Genomic DNA, 22,426 nt, shown 5'->3' with positions numbered 1-22,426 from the left:
ATGGTGCGAAGACAATAATCTATCCCTCAATGTCAGCAAGACGAAGGAATTGGTTGTTGACTTCAGGAGGAGTAGCGGACCGCACGTCCCCATTTACATCGGTGGTGTGCAAGTGGAACAGGTCAAAAGCATTAAGTTCCTTGGGGTCAATATCACAAATGACCTGACTTAGTCCAACCAAGCAGAGTCCACTGTCAAGGAGACCCACCAGCGCCTTTACTTCCTGAGGAAGCTAAGGACATTTGGCCTGTCCCCTAAAACCCTCATTAATTTTTATAGATGCACCGTAGAAAGCATTCTTCTGGGGTGCATCACAACCTGGTATGGAAGTTGTCCTGTCCAAGACCAGAAGAAGCAGCAGAAGATCGTGAACACAGCCCAGCACATCACACAAACCAATCTTCCATCCTTGGACTCACTTTACACCGCACGCTGTCGGAGCAGTGCTGCCAGGATAATCAAGGACACGACCCATCCAGCCAACACACTTTTCGTCCCTCTTCCCTCCAGAAGAAGGCTCAGGAGCTTGAAGACTCATACGGCCAGATTTGGGAACAGCTTCTTTCCAACTGTGATAAGACTGCTGAACGGATCCTGACCCGGATCTGGGCCATACCCTCCAAATATCCGGACCTGCCTCTCGTCTTTTTTGCACTACCTTACTTCCCCTTTTCTATTTTCTATTTATGATTTATAATTTAAATTTTTAATATTTACTATTGATTTGTATTCCAGGGAGCATGAAGAGCAGAATCAAATATCACTGTGATGATTGTACGCTCTAGTATCAATTGTTTGGCGACCATAAAGTTTAAAGTATAAAGTATCTCCCCAAAGCTTTTTCATCCATGTAACTGCCCAGATACCTTTGAAATGTCATAATTATATGGTGATGAAGAGGAATTCCCTCTCTTAAAAGGTCATCAATCTTTAGAAATTTCAGAAACGCAGAGGGGGAGAAGAAGCTGTTAAAAACCTCAAGCGATTCTGCAGGTGCTGGAAATCCAGAGCAACACGCACACAAAATGCTGGAGGAACTCAGAAACTCTGACTGCATCTATGGAGAGGAATAAACAGTTGACGTTTTGGGCCAAGACCCTTCATCAGGACTGATGGGTGACTGTTAGGTTTATGGGTGAGGCCTAGATGGAAGGAATAGATGGAAAGAGTTGCAGAGGAAGGGGTACAATTATGATATTTCAAAGTTATTTGGGTAGTTACATGGATGAGAAAGCCTTAGGGAGACATGGGCCAAATACAGGTACATACAGATGGGATTAACTTAGATAAGGGATTTGATTTGGATGAGTTGGGCCAAAGGACCTATTTTTATCTGGTTTTTCTGCGTAAATTACAGAGACCAATTAAATTATTACCTATCACCTCCCAGCTACTCCCTTCATCACCTTTCTTTCCCCTCACATGGTCTCATCTCTTACCCTACACAAGAAATTCTGCAGATACTGGAAATCCAGAGTTCCTCCAGCATTTTGTGTGTGATACCATCTTCTGCCATCGATCCTTCTTCCCCTCCCTCCACCATTTATTCTGGCTTCTTCCTCCTTCCTTTTCAGTCCTGATGAAAGGTTTCTGCCTGAAACATTGACTGTTTATTCCCCTCCATAAATGCCACGTGACTTGCCAAATTTCTCCAGTATTTTGTGTATGCTGCTTTGGAATTCCAACATCTGCAGAATCCAAGTGTTACAATTAACCAACCAACTACTCACACACAAAATTCTGGAGGAACTCAGCAGGTCAGGCAGATCTATAGAAATGAATAAACAGTCAATGTTTCTGACCAAGACCCTTTCATCAGGACTGGAAAAGAAGGAGGAAGGGTGCCAGAATAAGAAGAGGAGGGGAAGCTAGAAGGTAATAGGTGAAACCAGGTGGGTGAGAGAGGGAGAATGAAGTAAGAAACTGGGACATGAAAGGTGGAAAGGGCTGGCGAAGGAATCTGGTAGGAGAGGATAATGGACCATGGGAGAAAGGGAAGGGAAGAGGCAGGTAAGAGGCCTGGGAATTGAAGTGGGGAGGGGAATTACTGGAAAATGCAGAAATCGATGTTTATCCCATCATGTTGGAGGCTACCTAGCTGGAATACGAGGAGTGTGAGCCTGACCTGCTGAATTCCTCCAGCATATTGTGTGTGTTGCTCTGAATTTCCAGCATCTGCAGAGTCTCTTGTGCTACCAACTAGTTTGTTCTTTGTTGAGATATTGACCCCTACAGATTCGAGAATATAGATAGATATACAAACACAAAGGTGGGAAGAGGGTTCCTTTTACAGGCTTGCTTTAGATAACTAAAGATATTTATACAAGGCAATTTGGTGCAACGCTGGTCCAAAATTGGCAGCCTTCCTCTGCCTATTATCAGAACAGTCCAATAAGAAACGAAGGGGCGGGAGCAAGACCGGCTGACTGACAGAAGGGACAGGCAAGATTGCTGGTTATGAATGACATCACTATGAACCAACCAACTTAGAGTTGGTTGCTAAACGACCAATGAACGGGATGAGAAGGTGGAGGCAGTAACTCAAGTTAGTTAAATCTGCAGCGCAGGCTTTGGGTGGTGGCTGGTGTTCGGGTTTGGTCAGGGGAACTTGTCTGGGATTTGTTTAATTTGCAGTTATTTTATTTCTCCCTTCTCAACGCTCCTGACCTTCTATTTTTCACCAAATTAACTTTTTTTTGGAAACTTTGAAACCTTATCTGGAAGATGCAGGCAATCAAATGTGTGGTAGTGGGGGATGGGTAAGTAAACTTCAACTATTTAAACTTTTTACAAGTTCTTTTTTACGCTCCCTTCCCCTAAATTGAGAAGTTGTGGAAATGTTGTATTAATTCTTGTATTAATTTTTGTCATGATAGATTTTGTTTTCTCTCATGCTGTATGCTGGGAGGATGTTTTCGTTTTCTCAGCATTGTGCATGAAGGTTATTCGATGCAAGTTGCCTTTAAAAAATAGAATATTAGCAATCTGAAACTTTACTGATCTTACATTGTGTCTGCTGCTCTCACTGTGTAACTTCCCACATCTGCCTTTAATGCTCCATCTGTTTTTAATGAAGGTTAATATTGTAGACTGAAGATTAAAAAATACCCTGGTAGTGTTTGTCATAAGACAGTTCGAAAGTTCTCTTGTGAAATAAGCGTGAGGGCTTGCGTTAGAAGGAGAGACTACACTGGGACTTTTTACATCAGCGAGGTGTGTCAAACCACGAGGAGCACAGAAAAGGTGAATGGTCGTGGTCTTTTTCCTAGGCCAGGGGAGTCTAAAACCACAGGGCATAGGTGTAAGGTGAGAGCGGAAAGTTTTTAAGCAGACCTGAGGGCGACATTCTCCACACAGATGGTGGTGAGTACAGTATGTCAGACCCGGGTCCTAAAACGTGTTGTTTCGAAATTAGTTCATGAACTGTTCAGAAATCTGATGGCAGAGGGGAAGAAACAGTTGCTAAAACATCGAGTGTGGGTCTTCAGGCTTCTGTACCTCCTTTCTGATGGTAGTAATGAGAAGAGAGCATGTCCTGGGTGGTAAGGGTTTTTAATGACGAATGCCGCCTTTCTGAGACACTGCCTTTGAAGTGCTCGATGATGGGGAGGCTTGAAGGAGCGAGCTGTGAAAGGAAGTGGTCGAGCTGGGTGCAAGTACAGTGCTTAGTAGACATTTAGACAGGTTACAGGGTTCGAGTGATATTTGCAAATGGGACTAGCTAAAGCAGACAACGTGGACGAGTTGGACCGAAGGGCCTGTTCCTTGTTGTATGGTCTCTGACTCTGTAATCGGATTAGGGTTAATTTAATTCGAAATGACAGCTCAAAAAATCTTCAGAATTTCTACATACAGTTTGATATATCTGCTTCTAGAAGCCAGTGATAACAGGCTACGGATGTAACGGTGATGACGTATCTTAGAATTTCAATACCTACTACCACTGGCTTGATTTCCAGAAAGTATTATTTTTAACGCTCGGGCAGTTTTTGCTTGGAGGTTCTAATTAACGATGATCTGCCGTTCCACAGTATTCCAATCTAACGGACCTTAAACTCAAGCAGGTGGACTGGTTGAAATTTCAGAAAGTTGTAACATATCTGCGAGCTAGTCAGGCTGTATGGTTTTGTGATTTTGTTCAGAAGGGGGTTACTTTGTGTAGATGTTTTTTTTAAATGATAACATCGTACTGGAAGGGTTATGATCACTGACAAATGAAAATCTGTTACAGCGTGAGACATTAGAATTACTTTAGAAAATAAAGTGTAAAAGTCAAATAGGACCACTGAGAGTGTTAGTGGACCATTCAGAACTCCCCAGTTCACGCTCCCCCCCCCCACACACACACACCTCTCCAATCTCTATAGTGTAATTCAGAGGGATATTTCCCTGTTGACTTTGGACTGAGACCTGTCACCAGGACTCCTCCTGAACCGCCCACTGTTTATTCCCTCCACAGATGCTGCCTGGCCTGAGTTCCTGCAGCAGGCTGCATGTGTTGCACAGGATTTCCAGCGCTGCAGATACCTTGTGTTTAATATTTCCCTGTTGTCTGTATAGTATTTAATCCTTCCCAACAAATTACCATTTATCTTGCTGTGGTTAATGGGATTTTGCTGAGCACTAATATGGTACTGTCCTTTCTCCAGGATGACTGCAATTTGTGGGTGGAAAGGGGTGGGGGGTACAAAAGAAAAACGTCAATCATAAAAGCGCGATTCTGCAGATGCAAGAAATCCAGAATAACACACACACAATGCTGCAGGAACTCAACAGGTTAGGCAATGTCTATGGAGGGAAATAAATAGTAGACGTAGTAGGGCTCATCTGGAAGGATCTCGGCCTAAAACATTGACTGTTCATTCCTTTCCATTGATGCTGCCCGACTTGCTGAGTTCTTCCAGGATCTTATGTGTGTTACCAAAGAAAAATGCAAGTTCTTGCTTTCAACGAGTACAAATTTGCTGGGTGCAAATTCTTTTGTAACCTGCCAGCTTCCTGTCTGAGCCTGCCCTCCATTAGGACAATGTATCAGGCAATGTTGATGAATTGATTGACCGGAGGCTAAGTTAGTTACTCGGTGTAACGGGACCGGTTCTGCTGATGGTTCTGACCAATGTTTCACTGCATCTGGAAGTTTATTTAGAGATAGAGTGTGGAGAAGGCCCTTCCGGCCCTTTGAGTCATACCACCACAGACAAAGCGGCTAACCCTAAATTATTTAAAATGATCAGTTAACCTACTGGTATATCTTTGGAGGAAACCGGAGCACCTGGGGTACATCCACACATTCCACGGGGAGGACGTCCAGGCTCCTTACAGAGCAGAGCCGGAATTGAACTCCAAAATTCCCTGAGCTGTAATAGCATCAAGCTAACCATCACACTAGCATGACTACTTATTTAATTCCCTAGCTGCCATGGTGGGATTTGAGCTCTTGTCTCTTATCTCTGGATCATGGTCTTGAACTCTGGCTACTAATCCAGCAAGTTAACCGCCTTGCTGTTGCACTACAGTGTATCAGTTTGCCAACTCTCCCACTCCTCAGTGCCTGCCACCTGCCTGCAGGAAAGATACCAATAATACAGGGAAAATCTGTAAGGGTGTTGCTGGGACTTGAGGACCTGAGTAACAGGGGAAGGTCTCACAGGTTAGGACTTTGTTCCCTGGAGTGTGACTAGCTGAGGGATAAATGGGTGGGTTGCTGGCTGTGCAGTTCGTTGAGCTAGAAGGGCCTGTTCTGTGCTGTATCTAAATGAATAAATAAAAGATTGAGGGGAGATTTCATTGAGGTATACAAAATTATACGTGTATGGATAGGGTAAGCAGGCTTTTTGCACTGAGGTTGGGTATGACTAGAACTAGAGATCACGGTTTAAGGATGAATGATGAAATATTTAGGGGAACTTTTTCACTTGGTGCCAATCGATGTAAGTCTCAGTTAGGAGAAGTTTGGAGAAGTAAATGGATGGGTAGGGTATGGAGGGCTATGGTCCAGGTGGGACTAGGCAGATTAACAGTTTGACAAAGCAGATGGGCTGAAGGGCCTGTTTCTGTGTAATAGTGCTCTATGACAGGCTGATCCCAGTGTTGTTCAAACACTGTTTTGGCACTGGTTTGAGTGATGTTTCTAAAACAAAATAAAAAGGTTAATAAATTGAAAGACTCTTTTCCTTTTACAGTGAGGAAGGTGACAAGAAGGTAGGGGTGAGGGAATTTTAAAGGAGATTTGCAGATTTTTTTTTACACAAAGACTGACAGGTGCTGGAAACTGGCTACCAAGGCGGTGGTGGTGGAACTAGTTACGATGAAGGGATTCAAGAGGCTTTCAGGAATGTCAATACTGACAGATTTGGATCACGTGCAGGCAGAAGAAACTTGGTTTAATTTGGCATTGCTTTCAGTACAGATATTGTGGGCTGAATGGACTGTTCTGTGCTGTTCATATGAGCAAATCTGTGGAGGAACTCATAGGGAAGGTAGTCAAGTGAAATTCAAAGTTTTATTACCAAAGTACACATGTCACCACATACAACCCTGAGAGTCATTTTCTTGCAGGCATTCACAGTAAGTACAATGAAACACAATAGAATCAATGAAAGTCAGCACATAACAAGGACAAACAACTAATGCACAAAAGTCTACAAAGTGCAAGTACAAGGAAAAATAAAAATAAATAATTAAGCAATAAATATTGAGAATCTAAGTCCTTGAAAATGAGTCCATAGGTTGTAGGAACAGTTCAGTGAAGGGGCAAGTGAAGCTGAGTGAAGTTATACCCTCTGGTTTCAGAGCCTGATGGTTGAGGGGTAATAACTGTACCTGAACTGGTGGTGTGGGAGTGGGACCCAAGGCTCCTGTACATCCTTCCTCATGGCAGCAATGAAAAGAGTGCATGGCCTGGATGGTGGGGGTCCTTGGATGCTGCTGTCTTGTGACAGTGCTCCATGTAGTTGTGCTCAATGGTACACCTGTGATGGACTGGGCCGTATCCTCTACATTTTGTAAGCCTTTCAGTTCAAGGGCATTGGTTTCCATACCAGGCCGTGATGCAACCAGTCAGTATACTCTCCACCACTCATCCATAGAAGTTTGTCAAAGTTTTAGATGATATGCCAGACCTTGGCATGTCATCAAGTATAAAGCCAGTTTAAAGTGGAGGGGCGAGAGTGGTGAGACAGGGACCAGTGGGCCATTTCCTACTGACTGCCTCTCCTGAAGATTCTATTGGTCTCAGTATTTCTACTGACCTTGAGCAGAGATGGGGAATACCACCTGGGGCATCTCCTGTCACGGGCTGTCTATCTCCATTTACTAAACCAAATCCAAGACCTTCGGACATAGAAGAGTACAGTGCAGGTCCTTTGGCCCACATCATTGTATACCCTTCAGCTCATCTAGTCCATGTTGAAAACCATTTAAACTGCCTGCTCCCAATGATCTGCACCAGGTCCAAAGCCCTCCATATCCCTACTATCTATGTAACTATCCACACTTTTCTAAAACATTGAAATTGAGCTCACATGGACCACTTGTACTGGCAGCTTATTTCACACTCTCACAGCTCTCTGAGTAAAGAAGATTCCCCTCATGTTCTCCTTAAGCTTCCCATCTTCTGTACTCAGTATATTGATTTACGAAGGCCAATGTGCCAGAAGCTTTCTTTATGATCTTCTCTATCTGTGACGTGCTCCTCAGTGCCCTACCATTCACTGTGTAAGACCTACCCTGGTTGGTCTGACCAAAATGCAAAACCTCACACTTGCCTGAGTTAAATTCCATCTGCCATTTTTCAGCCCATTTTTCCAGCTGATGCAGATCCTTCTGCAAGCCATGATAGTCTTCCTCACTGTCCACTACACCTCCATTCTTGGAGTCATCTGCAAATTTGCTGATCCAGTGACCCACATTACCATCCAGATCATTGATATAGATATTTTCTTTCATCTATGTGCCCAACTAAGAGTCCCCAGTGTGCCTGCCTCTGCCAACGCTCCTGGTAGTGTTTCATACATCCACCACTCTGTTCCTACCACTGACATTTTCACCTTAATCTTTCCTTCAATCACCTCTAAAATATCTCCTCTTGTATTGACCATTTCTAACTGGGGAAAAAGGTGCTGGCTGTCCACTCAATCAAGTTGCATCTTATCCTCCTTCGTGACTAAACACTTACCTTCAGCGATCTCCCATCCTAAGGAACACGGGCCATTGGGTGCATGAAACTTTATCACTCAAAGGGGAGCTGTTGTGAAGGACCCAAGTCTCTGCTTGGGTGATTGCATTCCTATCTACATTCCAACAAGCACTCATTGGCCTTTAAGATTAAGGATTTCAGAGGTCTGGATCCATCGTTCAAAAGGGTTCAGTCAGAGTGGGCCCAATGGTTGACCCACACTGGTGTGCGTCACACCAGCGCATAGGAGGTGGTCTGAAACAAACACCAATGAGCTGGGCAAACCAAATCTCGGTCAGGTGAGAGTAGGTTCAGCAGTAGGGATGGGGGAGTTGAAATAGCTCCAGGGAGATGGATCTCACCACGACAGAGGACCCATGTTGTCGGGAATGGGCTGTGTAGGAGAGTGGAGGGAGGCTATATGAGGACCGATTATAAGGGGAGGACAATGAGACCATAAGTGTTGCATGTGGTACAGGAGTTTTGGTGTTTGCAGTATTGTGCAAAGGTAGGCTCTGGATAAGGTGCTCCTGAAAAATCCTCTTTAGTTGTCTGTCATTCTGGGCAAGCCAGACCATAAGACATGAGAGAAAAATTAGGTCAGTCAGCCCATCAAAACTGATCCACATTTCACCATGGCTGATTTGTTATCCCACTCAATCACATCCTCCTACCTTCTTCACCATTACTAATTAACCTCTGCTTTAAATATATCCAATGACCTGGCTTCCATAGCTGTCTGTGGCAATGAATTCCACAGATTCACCTCCCTTTGGCTGAGAAATTCCTTCTCATCTCTGTTCCAACGGAACATCTTTGTACTCTGAGGCTGTGCCCTCTAGTCCAAGACTCCCCCACCAGTGGAAACAACCTCACCATGCCCACTCTATCTAGGCCTTTCAATATTCGATAGGATCCAATGAGATCTCTCCTGTTTTTTTTTCTAAACTCCTGTCAATACAGGCTCAGAGCTATGAAACATTTATGGCCTGGACAGTCTGGTGATTGTGGGTGGGGCAGCAGATGTGTGAGTGGCATCTATAGTCAGGCAATGATGTGAGACTTCACTCCTTCTGGTATTTGGTCCGCTGAGTCTGAGACTGTGGTTCAGGAGGGTGTCTACCAGGGTAAGGAGAGGAAGATCTGGATGTCGTCGGTGCACAGGAGTGGAGCACGTGTCTGAGACCAAAGAGAAATGTGCTGATGAAAGATTGTGGGGAGGCTGAGGATGATGGGTAACAGGGCTGACGCTAGAGAGAACCCTCCCCGTAGCGGGCAAAGGCCGACTGAACAGGCTGCCTGAGGTTCCTCTTTGCTTCATGTATTAATTTCTATGCTGGGGTGCAGAGCTCAACTTCCTCAGCTGCTCACCACCTGCGATGCAACCATCTTCCTGTCGGTCCTTGCATCACAGCCCTGCAGCTATTGAGGGCTTGCCACACTGGTATCTGTTTTGATGCCTTCGAGAGGAATGGTCTGCGTGGACAGAGCTACACTAAATCCTGGCCAGTGCTCAGAAAGAAATTTGTGGAAGTGAGGGTTGCAGGCAATAATCTGTTCCTAAGCAGGAAGCAAACAGCTAGAGAAACTGTTTCTGGTCGAGACCTCCTGATTTCCTCCAGATTTCTTTTTTGCTCCGGATTTCAGCATCTGTAGGTATTCTGATTAGAGAATCAACACAGTAACAATCCCTCCGTGTGCAGTGATGACTCAAAAGCAAACTAAAAGTCTCTGAGAGGCGTGCTTCCAACTTGCTGAATTCCAAATTTAAAAAGTACATTTAATCCTTTCTTGCAGACCAATAATAAAATCATTCAACCCTTCCGTAATTCATGTAAAAGTAATTGGATCCAATTCAAACAAGGACGAGCAATCAACTATGCGCTCCCTACTCACTGCCTCCCTCTCTCTCTGCCGCCAGAAAGATGAACAGGTTTATTGGTTTATTTTCACCGCCACCCAACGCGTGCGAACGCTAGCTGCCGCACAAAGCCATGTGGCAAATCAGAGTGAAGGTGCTCAACACTGATGCAATAGATAGCTTCTCCGCCACCCATTTACACCCAGGTAACCCGTACGTCTCTTCAACGTAGGGCAAAACTGGAGTGCCCGGTGGAAACCTGTGTGGTCTGTGCAAACGTTTACAGACGGCGGCAGAGTTGAACCCAGCACTGTAGTAGTGTTACACTCACTGCAGTGTTACTGTGCCAGACACCGAGACTCAGGAGCTGAATTCTACCCTCAAGGGATGTCATCTGCATTTGTCAATTGCCGCAGGATCTCATAACCGCATACTGTCTCTCTGCTGTGCAGTTTAGCAGTAGGCAAATCAGGAGCCTTTCTGAGATTTCTTGGTAGTCATCCTGTCACCTGTGATACCAAGTCATCCTTGCGGAATTTAGGGTCCCTGCAGTGATCTCATCGGCAGTGAGAGAAAGGCACGCATTCACGTGGTAGCTCAGGGACACAAAACTGCAGTTGCTGGAATCTGGGGCCACACATGAGAAGCAGATGGAACTCAGTGAGTCAGGCTGCATCTGTGGGGGTAGGGAGAGGGGAATGGACAGTCAGTGTTTGGGTCAAATCTCAATCTATGGAGCAGAATGAGATTTATTATCACTGATATAAAATTTGTTGTTTTGCAGCAGCTGTACGCAAAATTCAAAGGAAATTTAGGTGTCAAAGTACATATATGTCACTATATGTAACCCTGAGATTCAATTTCTCGCGGGCATTCAGAGTAAATCTAAGAAACCAAAGAATTGCTGCAGAAAAGACCAACCCTCCCCCACCCCCAGTGTCCTCAGAGAAAGAGAAAAAAACAAAACAAATCACACAAACAATAGAAGCAAGTGATGGCAATAGCATTCCGAACCAACTTGAATCGTTGGATCCAAAACCATGGAGCAGCCTGGAGTAGGCCCAAAGCCTGGGAATTCTGTACATCATATTAGCGGCGGGGCAATTTGCCACAAAGTTCACAGACACGAAGCACAGCATCCGGGGGCAGCCTCACATCCTTAGTGTCTTGGAGAGAGAAGCTCCCAGACTATCTGGGCTGGCGTTTAAATTGTCCAAACCTTGCACTAGGACCCGGGCCCTGATGCTGTCAGGTTACTCTGGGCCTAGATTTCACTGCTGAAAGAGCTGTTGAAAGTAAGCTTGTTGTCAAAGACTTTAATCCTTCTGACATTGAGGCTGAGACTGTGGGTCAGGAGGGGTGGGGAAAGGGAGAGCTGGACATCACTGGATGCCTGAGGCTGCTGATGAGAGATTGTGGAAAGGTGGGGAGGGAGTTGACAAGCCTGACCACAGTGAGAACCCTCCCTTGTGACCAGGAATGGCCAACTGAACAGGCTGCTTGAGGTTTAGTTGTTCTCCACTGGGGTGTGGGGCGTAACCTCCACATCCAGCCTGCCAGAAACCTTCAGGGTTTTGTTTGTTCCAATACTAGACCAGGGTTCCCAACCTTTTCCTATGGACCCCTACCATTAACAGGATTAGGAAACCCTGCCCTAGACTGTTCAACCTTTCCTCATAAAGACAGTTTATCCATTCTAGGTATCAGTTCAGTGAACCCGAGCAGAATTAGAACATTTGCCCCATCAAGTCTAGACCAGTTCATCATGGCTGATTTATTATCCCTCTCAACCCGTATTCTCTTGTCTACTATCTATAACCTTTGCTGATCATACTCATCCCACTGTTTCTAGTACAGTATCAGAATCTAGTTTAATATCACCGGCATGTGTTGTGACATTTATTGTTTTGCAGCAGCAGTACAGTCCAATATGTAATTTACAAAACTGTAAATTATGATTATATGTAATTAAATGAACAAAGTGCAAAAAGAGCAAAAAAAATTGAGGTTAAATGTCCATTCGGAAATCTGATGACGGAGGGGACGAAGCTGTTCCTAAAATGTTGAGTGTGTGTTTTCAGGCTCCTGTACCTCCTCCCTGATGGTAGCAACAAGAAGAGGGCATGTCCTGGGTGGTGGGGGTCCTTGCTGATTGATGCTGCCTTTTTGATGCATTGCCTTTTGAAGGTTGATAGCTTTCTGTAATTAAGACCAATACATTTTGTAATACTCTGAAATCATCTTTTCAATGCTCCACAACATAACTCCCAATTTTTGTATTCAAACCCCTCATCCTTCCTATTGTGAAGGGGCCAGTAAGTTGACTTCCTGCACCCAGGATGTTGACCGTGAAGTGTCAATGACAAGAGACAATGTTTTTCCTCCAACTTTGTCTTGTGTCAAAGACTGCAAGGCTGTCACAATTTTTAAGTATCTCTAAGACATTTTAAAAGTATCTCTTAATATTCATAGAAATTTAAAAATTAAAACATTTCATATAAAATTGATTAAAAATGAAGAATACTGATCCAATCATCCTGGGGAGGAGTTGGACTGTGAAGTTGCTTGGAAAGCACGTACAAAATGCTGGAAGAACTCAGCAGGTCAGGCTGATCTATGGAGGGAGGGTCTCAGGCAGAAATGGCATCTGTTTGTTCTCCATAGACGCTGCCTGACTTGCTGAGTTTCTCCAGTTTTGTGTGTGCATTGCTTAAGATTTCTGACATCTGCAAAATCTCTTGCATTTATGATTTGCTGCTTCACTGTGAAGTCTATTCCGGTAAGCCTAACCTGAAGGAGTTTAAATCCTCTCTCTGGGAGTCCAGTGCAACCCTGTCTCACTGCTGCCCCTCTGCAATCTTTGACATCTGCTGGTACTCCTTCCCCTCCATAGATCTGCTGAGATCCTTCAGCATTTTGTGCAAATTCAAAACTGTTCAATTGTGCCAAATATCTTGAGTAATGGATCCAGATTTCACTGTGCAATGTTCCACAAGTTGAGGCATTTTATTTAAAGATCAAAGTAACCTTGCTAAGCAGGCACAATGAAGTCTGTTCACATCTAAATATAGGTGTGTACTAATGCAGAGGTTATTTCTTCCTTCCCAAATGCAAAGGGACTGAGGAACTGCTGCTTTTAGCATGCCATCCGTTCATATTGTTTCATCACATTAATGCATTAAAGTAACATAATGGAAAGCCATAACAGAGTGCAGAAGAAAGTGTGCAATGGAAGGCCATAATGAGGTCAGGAGTTTATCTTATCACTCAAGCAGGAGCCATTCAGTAATTGTATAACAGTGTCATTGAGACTAGAAGTACTGTCTGATTTGGGGGGGGAGCGTGAAGAGAGTATGCCTGGGGTGGGTGGGGTCTTTTGTGTTGTCTGCTTTACTGAGGCGGTGAGGAAGGCGCGGAGGCTGGTTTCTATGATGTTTCTCCTTGTGGGTGCCAGGGATGACTGCAAGTGCTCTGGCTTTCCCTGAGATGGGCAGGTTGGCAGTTTAGTAGGTCTCTGTATGCTTCCCTGATGTGTGGGTGGGAGGAGGAATCTAGATCAGTGATGGGAGTATCACGAAGCCCAACCTGGGGTCCACAGAACCCTTATTTAATGGTAGGGGTCTATAGCATAAAAAAGGTTGGGGATCTCTGCTGTAAAGAGGTGTTTGATGGGTCTGGTCTCATAAGACTATAAAACCATAAGACATGGGAGTAGAATTGCCAGGGTTCCCACCCTTTTTAACACCACAGACCCCTACCATTAACCTGAGGTTGGGAAGCCCTGAGTTCGGCCATGGATGATGTACTTTCAGTGGCCACTTTGTTAGGTACGGATGTGGAACTTGGCGAGGTCTTCCGCTGCTGTAGCCCATCCACTTCAGCATCCAGCATGTTATGCATTCAGAGATTCTCTTCTGCACACCACTGTTGTGACTCCTAGTTATGTGAGTTACTGTTGCCTTCCTGTCAGCTTGAACCAGTCTGGCTATTCTCCTCTGACCTTTCTCATTATCAAGGTGTTTTTGTCCACAGAGCTGCTGCTCACTGGATGTTTTTCTCTTGCACCGTTTTCGGTAAACACTGGAGAGTATTGTGCTTGAAAATCCCAGGAGATCAGCAGTTTCTGAGATACTCAAACCATCCTGTCTGGCACCAACAATCAATCCATGGTCAAAGTTAGTTAGATCACATTTCTTCCCCATTCTGATGTTTGGTCTGAACAACATTTGAACCTCTTGATCATGCCTGCAGGCTTTTATGCATGGAGTTGCTGCCAAGTGATTTGCTGATATTTATATTACCAAGCAGTTATACAGGTGTACCTAAGTGTACTTTTCCTCTCAACCCCATTCTTCCACCATCTCTCATTAACCTTTGACATACTTATTAATCAAGAACATATCAATCTGCACTTTAAATATACCCAATAGCTTGGCCTCCCCAGGCATCTGTATCTATGCTCTATTGTTCTTGACTCTGAGGTTCTGTAAGGCAAACTCACTTGCCAGGGAGAGTCTCACTGAGTAGAGGGGCCTGTTTGCCATGCCTGGTTATTTGAGAACTAAAAACCGCACAAGGAAAACTGAGCTGATCCTTGGAGATTTTCCCTGAGGACTGGTACCCAATTGGGGATGATTACTGGGGACAAAAGGCCAACTCAGGCAATCTCTGCTGTCAGAACAGATTAGCAAGTGGGCATTACTGGTGCTTTGAAGTTGGTAACAGTATGGCTGGGAACTGGGCTCCACCTTTTCTTCAGATCCTGTCGACTCTGAACATGGGCCATAGATCTCTGATAAATAAATCTAACCTTTAGTATTGATTTCCTCCACTTCTATTCCCCACTCTGGCCTCTTGCCTCTTCCCTCCTGCCTATCACCTCCCCCTGAATTCCCTGCTTCCCCCCCCCCCCTTTCTCCTATGGTCCATTCTCCTCTCCTATCAGATGTCTTCATCTCTAGCCCTTTACCATTCCCACCTTTCTCCTCATCCCACCTTATTATTTTGGCTTCTTCCCTCTTCCTTTCTGGTCCTGATGAAGGGTCTTGGCGACTGTTTATTTATTTCCATCGATGCTAAGTTTCTCCAGTATTTTGTGTGTGTTGCTCTGGGTTTCCAGCATCTGCAGAACTTCTTGTGTTTAATCTTTAGTTCAGTTGGGCATCTTGTTTAGCGTGGGTGAGCAGGGTCAAATCACCTATTTCTTTGACTCTAATAATAATAATGGAGAAGGAAAACTCTGATCTCAATCCTTCATTACCTTGCAGCTTCACCCAGTCATGGGGAAGGCTTTGGGAGTAAACCCTGAGGGAAAAGTCCGGAGCTGGAATCCCTAAGGCAGTCCTACATTGAGTTCAATGTTGACTGGCAACTCCTGCGGTGCTGCTGGTACCAAACTGTATGGGTCTCTGATGTTCCTTTGGGTCGATAGATGTGTGGAAAGTGAGACCTTGCTACATGGGCAACAGCTGTTTCTCCATATCGTACTGCCCAGACTTGCATATCTAGACAGTCAGGACGCAATATCCATGGTCAACCTGACTGAAGGAGGCCTCATTGAATAATGCACAGTAATGCACAGTAAAGCACAGCTTCGAAGCCTGAGCTGAACACCTGAGTGCATATCAGAATCAGAATCTGTTCCTGTACCTCATCCCTGATGGTAGCAATGAGAAGAGGGCATGTCCTGGGTGACAGTATCCTTGATGATGGATGCCGCCTTTTTGAGCCAGCACTCCTTGAAGATGTCCCAGCTGCTGGGGAGACCAGTGCCCACGATGGAGCTGACAGCAGTTACAACTTTCTGCAGCTTATTCCCATCCAGTGCACTGGCCCCTCCATATGAGCTGGTGATTCAGCCAGTTAAAATGCTCTCCAGGGTACATCTGTAGAAATTGGTGACACTGGGCATTGGCATGTCGGTGCTGTAGTCCCAAAGGTCCCATCTCAGAGGATTGGCTACTCTGATACACAAGGATTCCAAAATTTCCATGTACCTTTGTCAGTGATCCCAATATTCAGAAATAATATTCCCAGCCAGCTACAGTTTCAAACGACGTTGAAGCAAAAACATATCTGTTGGAGGAGCTCAGATCGTCGAGCAGCATCTGTGGGGAGGAAATGAATTGTCCACCTTTATAGTTAACCCTGCATTGGGGGACTCAAAGCATTAGAGATCTGCAATGTTTCAGCCCAAAACGTCAGCAGTTCCCTCCCACACACCCACAGATGCTGCTCGACTTGCTGAGTTCCTTCAGCAGATTGTTGCTACAGATTACAGCAGCTGCAGTCTCATGCCTTCAAATCAAAATGGGGTGCCATTTTGCCACGTTGCAACACCAACGTTCTCAGCATTCCAAAGAGCGATAAGGAAGTGGCTGCAAAGTACTTTGGGATGTCCTAGAGGTTGTGAAAGGTGCTTTTTTTTTCTCTGAAAGGCAAAACCTTTTGCACCCAGTAGGAAGTTAAACCACACGGGATGTTAAGCAGCTTCGAGCCCCGGCCTCGACGGAAGTGTACACTTCCTGACACAATGTCTGCTTATCTGCTTGGGTTAGGAACTGTTGCAACTTCTCTCCCTCCCTCTGCGTTCCTCTATCAGGAGCCGATCAAAAGAGATTGTGTGGATGGCTGTATTAATGACCTCTTGGAACTGAGCATTTGTAAAAGCAGCTCGATGATGACTGGGCTTTGTAGAGATGGAGGTCTGTTGCCAGAGGATGAGGGCTGGATATTTTATACCTCCTGCCTTTAACTGTCATATCAGATCACACCCTTCATCAGAGACTATTGGCCAGTTTTGTCTTAACAACATTGCCAAGGATAAATTAGAACATGAGCATTGAATTGCATCTTTGGCTAAATGCAATTCTGCAAGTTGGAAATTTCTAGTAAGTAGAATTTTCCTCTAACTGTACTGGCAGCAGAGGAGCACCACCACCTGCAGGTTCCCTCTAGTGTCACACCATTGTCACTTGGAGACGTGTGTTTGGTCCTTCATCATTTCTGGCTCCAGCAGTACTGTGGGAGCACCTTCAGTAGAAGGGGAGCAAAAGGTAGCTCATCACCTTCTTAAAGACTGCGAGGGACTCATTAGGACAGTGGTTTCCAGCCTAGAATCCACGCACCCCTCGGTTAATCATAGGGGTCCATGGCATAAAGAGAGGTTGAAAAGCCCTGCATTAGGATGCCACTAATGGCAATGCTGCTGTTGGTACTCTCTATACCCTCTTGGCTCTTCCCTTTAAGCCAGGTATAGGTCTGTGCTTGACAACATTTCCCTAGCACAGGAAGGGTAAATCTTCTCTGTCAACATTATCCAACATTGTCTTCAAATATCATAGCATGCTATCACTCCATTAGGCTTATGAAAGATCTAGTCCAAAGTTATAGGAGCAGAATTAGGCCATTCAGCCCATCAAGCTGAACTGCCATTTTATCTTGGCTGATATTATTTTCCAATTCCGTTGTCCCACCTTTTACCCATAAGCCTTAGCCCTGACTTAAGGACCTGTCAATCTCTGAATTAAATGCACCCAATGGTGGCCTCCACAACCCTCTGTGTGGCAACACATTCCATTGATTAATGACCCACTGGCTGAAGAAATTTCTCATCCTGGGTTTAGAGGGACTTCCCTTTATTCTGAGGCTGTGCACTCAGATCCTAGACTTTCCTGCTAATGAAAATGTCCTATCCACACCCACTCTTTCCAGGTCTTTATCCAGTAGGTTTCAATGAGATTTCACCCCCCCCCCACTGTCCTTCTGAACTCCAACTTTGTTCAAATCCTGCCTTTTAAAGAACCTGCCCATTCCCCTTTTTATATTGATTGCACCCATCACTACTAGGGGATTTTTTTTTACCAGTTCCTAGTAGTCTTTGATGTGTACCTAGTCTTTGTGTATCTTAATGCCCACCCCCTTCTAGTGAAGGTGCTCCCTTGGGAAGAGAGTTCCAGGGGTTGGACTCAGAAATGATGGACCAAGTGAAAATGATGTGACATTTGGAGGGGAACCAGCATGTGGTGTGTACCTCTGCCTCTGCTGCCCCTGTGCCTCGTGATGAAAGGGTTGCAGGTTAGGGAGATGCTGCTGGAACAGCCTGGATGAGTAAATGTGGTGAATTTTGTAGATGGTGCACACTACATTTACCATGTGCTGGGTGTAAAGGGATTGAATGTTTGAAATGGTTAATAGTGAGTCAGTCAAGAAGGCTGCTTTGTCTTGGATACGTCCAGCTTACTGAGAGAGGATGGTACGTAACTCATTCGTACCAATAGAGCGAATGTCATCATATTCCGTTCTTGCATTCTGTAGAAGGTGGAAAGGTTATGGGGTATCAGGACGTGGCTCATTTGCCACAGGGTACCTGAACTGCTTTGGTTACCATGGAAGTGGCCAATTGTGTTTCTTCTCATTGGTGACCTCCAGGAGGGGGTGGGGCCTTGTTGGCAATGCCGACGAGTATTGAGGGTAGATGGTTAGACTGTCCCTTGCTGGCAATGGACATTGCATGGCACTCTCTTGGCATCAGTGTTACTTTCCACATTATCAGGCACACCTGTCAGCTGTCTACGTCTTACTGAATGTTGACTTGGGCTGCTTCACTTGCCAAGGAACGGAACACAGCGGAATCAGGTTTATCATCACTGAGATACAGTATGGCATAAAATTTGTTCTGTGGCAGTGCTACAGTGCAAGACATTAAAAAATGACCACATTACAATACAAGGTAAAATCGTGCAAAAGAGGGATGGTAAGGTAGCGTTCAGAGGCTGTTTCTAAAATGCTGAGTGTGGGTCTTGAATCTCCAGTACCTCAGTGATATTAGTCATGGCAAGAGGGCATGTTCCAGATGATGATGGTCCTTAATGATGGATCGCACCTTCCTGAGGCACTGCCTTTTGAAGATATCCTCAATGGTGAGCTGTCAATACAATTTAACATTGTACGGTTGTAGTGTCCCCACCCCTGATCAGGAAGGAATGAAAGTCACTCATGAAGTTGGGTATAGAATACTACTGTGAGAATTCCCCACTGTAACCCTCGGGGCCAGCGTGATTTGCCGCCTTCTTTTGTCTGAGGTACAACTCCATCCACTTCATCCAATGTCCAGTGTCTTCAGTTTTTCCCAGAGGAACCTGCTGCCATCACCCATCTGGTTTCCTGGCTTTCCATTATTCCTGCCATCTACTATCTTCAAGTGTAGTTAGATGGATAATGCAGAAAGTGCAGAGCTACGTTTGGTCAAGGGGGATGAACGTGAAACACCAGGGTTGGTCAAATGTCTAGGAGTATCATAGAGCTAGAACAGGACAGGCCCTTTGGCCCACAATTCCTGTGCTGGCCACAATGTCAACTTAAACTGCACATCCTTTCCCTGACTGTTCGTGTACTTGTCTAAATGCCTCTTGAACATTGATCGGCAGTGCATTCCAGGCATCTACCAGTCTTTCTGCTTCTTTAAAAATAAAACATACCCCACCTCACATTAAAACTGTTTGAAATTTCCACCTGGGGGAGAAAAAAAAAATCTACCACATCTATCCCTCTTGTAATTTTGGTTTCCCCTTGACCTCTAGAGAAAGCAATCCAATCCAAGTTTTTATTTTGATTTTAAAAAATAATTAATTAGAGATGCAGCATGGTAACAGGCCCTTCTGGCACAGAACGCTGGTGCTATCCAATTACACCATGTGACCAGTTATCCTATTAACCCATATGTCTTTGGAATGTGGGAGGAAACCAGAGCACCCAGAGGAAACCTACGTGGTCATGGGGAGAAAGTACAAGCTCCTTACAGGCAGAGGCAGGAATTGAACTTGGATCACTGGCACTATCATGGTGTTGCACTAACCACTTCATTACTGAGGTACCCTAAAATGTTCCTCTTTAGATGTCAAATCTCTCATGTCACCTGCCCTCTAATCCAACCAACATCTTCCTGCTGCAGTCTATAAGGAGTTTTTTAACTGGTTTGCTCTCTATTTAGCTAGAGGGAGAAGGATTTGTTGGACTAGATGAAAATGCACTGTTTTATTTTTTTTTTAAGTATTTATCTTACAGAGAATTTTTAAGCAACCCAAAATGTTACCCCACCCCAGTACATGAAAGGCATTAAACAAACTTGTTAAATCTTGCACATTGGATTCTGCAGTACCTGGCCCACAGTACATGCAGTGTTTGGAATTATTCCCTTGTTTTTGAAGAATGCTCGTCACAGAAAGAAGCCATAAACTCAAGATCCTGCAGATGCTGGAAATCCAGAATAACGCACACTAAATACTTGGGTCAAGCTGCATCAATGGAGGGGAATAAACCGTCAAAGTTTTGGGCCAAGACCCTTCATCAGGACTGGAAAGGCAAATGGCAGAAGCCAGAATTATTCGGAGGTGGAGATGGGGAAGGAGTACAAGACTTGCCTGATTGGACTCCTCCTCCCCCCTCTACCTGAGTCTGGAGTCTTCCCCTTTCCTTCCCAGTTCTGGGACATTGACTGCTCATCCAGCCCAGTCTAGGTCACTCCTTTGCCTTTTTCCTGTTGCCCTGCACACTCTTTCCTCTTTTTCTGTTTCAGACATTTATCCAAGTTCAAGTTCATTTTCACGGGCATACGCACCCAGATTGTAAATGCAACAGCAGCGCATGACAATAAACAGGCATGACAAGATGACCATAATGACATTATTGCAAGCTGAGAGGGAGAAGAGAAAGAAATATGAAAAATATATGGGGATGTATGGTGATGTAGAGGTTAGCGCAACAGCTGTAAGATTGGGGTTGGATTCCTGATGTTGTCTGTAAGGAGTTTCTGCGTTCTTCCCATGACCACGTGGGTTTCCTCCAGGTGCTACAGGTTCCTCCCATATCCCAGGGGTACACAGGCCAGGACCAGTGAGTTGTGGGCATGCTATACTGGCGCCCTAAGCGTACTAACAATCGCAGGCTGCCCAGCGCAATCCTCGCTGATTTGATTTGACACAAACTGTATGCTGTATGTTTCACTGTATGCTTCGATGTGACTGTGACAAATAAAGTCAGTCTTTATCTCTAAGTATTCTGTGAGGTAGTAATAAGGTTTTTCAGGCTGGTTCAGGACCCTGATGGCAAAGGGAAGAAGCTGTTGTTGAACTTTGAGGTGTTGGTTTTCAGGTTCCTGTATTGCTGCCATCAAGCAGAGGGCTTGGCCGAGAAGGTGGGGGTCCTTGATGGATGTTACCTTCCTGAGTCCTGGTCTTCTGTAACAGCCATGAAAGGCTGGAGGAACTCAATGCTCAGGCAGCATCTATGGTGGGAAATGAATAGGCGCTGTTTTGGATGTGTAGAATCTTTTGCATCACCTCTTCGAACATAGAACAGGACAGCAGAGAAACAGGTCCTTCAGCTCACAATGTTGTGCTGAACCAAATTAGTAATCAAATCGCTGACAAAACTAATCCCTTAGGCCTGCTGAATGCCCATATCCTTCCATTTTCCTCATGTGCCAATCTTTTCAAAGTCTCTAATGTATCTGCCTCTACCTCCACCCCATGCAGTGCATTCTAGTCTCTAAATGGGGAAAAAAAAACACAACTTGCCCCTCACACCTCCTTTGAAATTGCCCCCTCACCTTAAATGCATGCCCTCTGGTATTAGATATTTCAATCCTTGGAAATAGTGTCTATCTACTCTATCTATGCCCCTCATAATCTTATGAACCTCTATCAGATCTCTCCTCAGCCTCCGCCACTCCAGAGAAAGCACCCCAAGTTTGTCCAACCTCTTGTGAGAGCACATGCCCTCTAAACCAGGTAGCATCCTGGTAAACCTCTTCTTCACCCTCTCCAAAGCCTCAAAATCCTTCCTATAGTGGGGCAACCAGAACTCCAGATGTAGCCTAACTAGAGTTTTATACCCCTGCAACAGTGAAGAGAACAGATTCCATGATCCAGCTCCCTGTTGAATCTGCCTCCACCTACCTGCTATCAGGTTCATCAAAAACCATAATGGAGAGTGGGCAGGGGACTGGATAAATGATGCAGTTAAAAACGGACCGGCTTTCCTTTCAGAACGGAAAGGTTTGATTATAATTTGGTTTTGTTCCTTTGGGGCTGAGAGATGAGTCAGGGATTCCAGAGTTCTCTCGATCTATAATCTCATCCTAGGCAGACCAATGTGACAAAATAGAACCAATTTGTGCTTGTTAGGCTTAAAGTACATGTTGTAGGCAGGCTAATTGGATTCACTAATTGTCTGGGCTAAAGTTTATCCCACAGCAGCCAATGTTCGATATCTCACTGCTGTTTGTGGAAGTGTGGTTGTAAGTGTAGCAAAGTATGTATATACCACCCTGAGATTTATTTTCTTATGGGCATTCACAGTAGAACAAAGAACTACAGTAGAATCAATGG

General features: G+C 44.8%; 1 protein-coding gene across 1 annotated transcript in view; it reads left to right on the top strand.

Annotated features, from left to right (window-relative positions):
- The first annotated feature begins 2,559 nt into the window (after positions 1-2,559).
- LOC134353861 (ras-related C3 botulinum toxin substrate 1-like) overlaps positions 2,560-22,426 on the top strand; it is a 97,363-nt gene continuing 77,496 nt past the window's right edge. The window contains exon 1 of the mRNA XM_063062340.1: positions 2,560-2,759. Within this exon, the coding sequence (XP_062918410.1) occupies positions 2,725-2,759 (35 nt within the window). The 5' untranslated portion in view covers positions 2,560-2,724. The remainder of the gene's footprint in view (positions 2,760-22,426) is intronic.

The sequence above is a fragment of the Mobula hypostoma genome, chromosome 11 (genome assembly GCF_963921235.1).
Source record: "Mobula hypostoma chromosome 11, sMobHyp1.1, whole genome shotgun sequence".
In the NCBI taxonomy this organism is placed as follows: Eukaryota; Metazoa; Chordata; class Chondrichthyes; order Myliobatiformes; family Myliobatidae; genus Mobula; species Mobula hypostoma.
The sequence above is the reverse complement of the archived record's forward strand: the minus strand, read 5'-3'. Positions and strand labels throughout refer to the sequence as shown.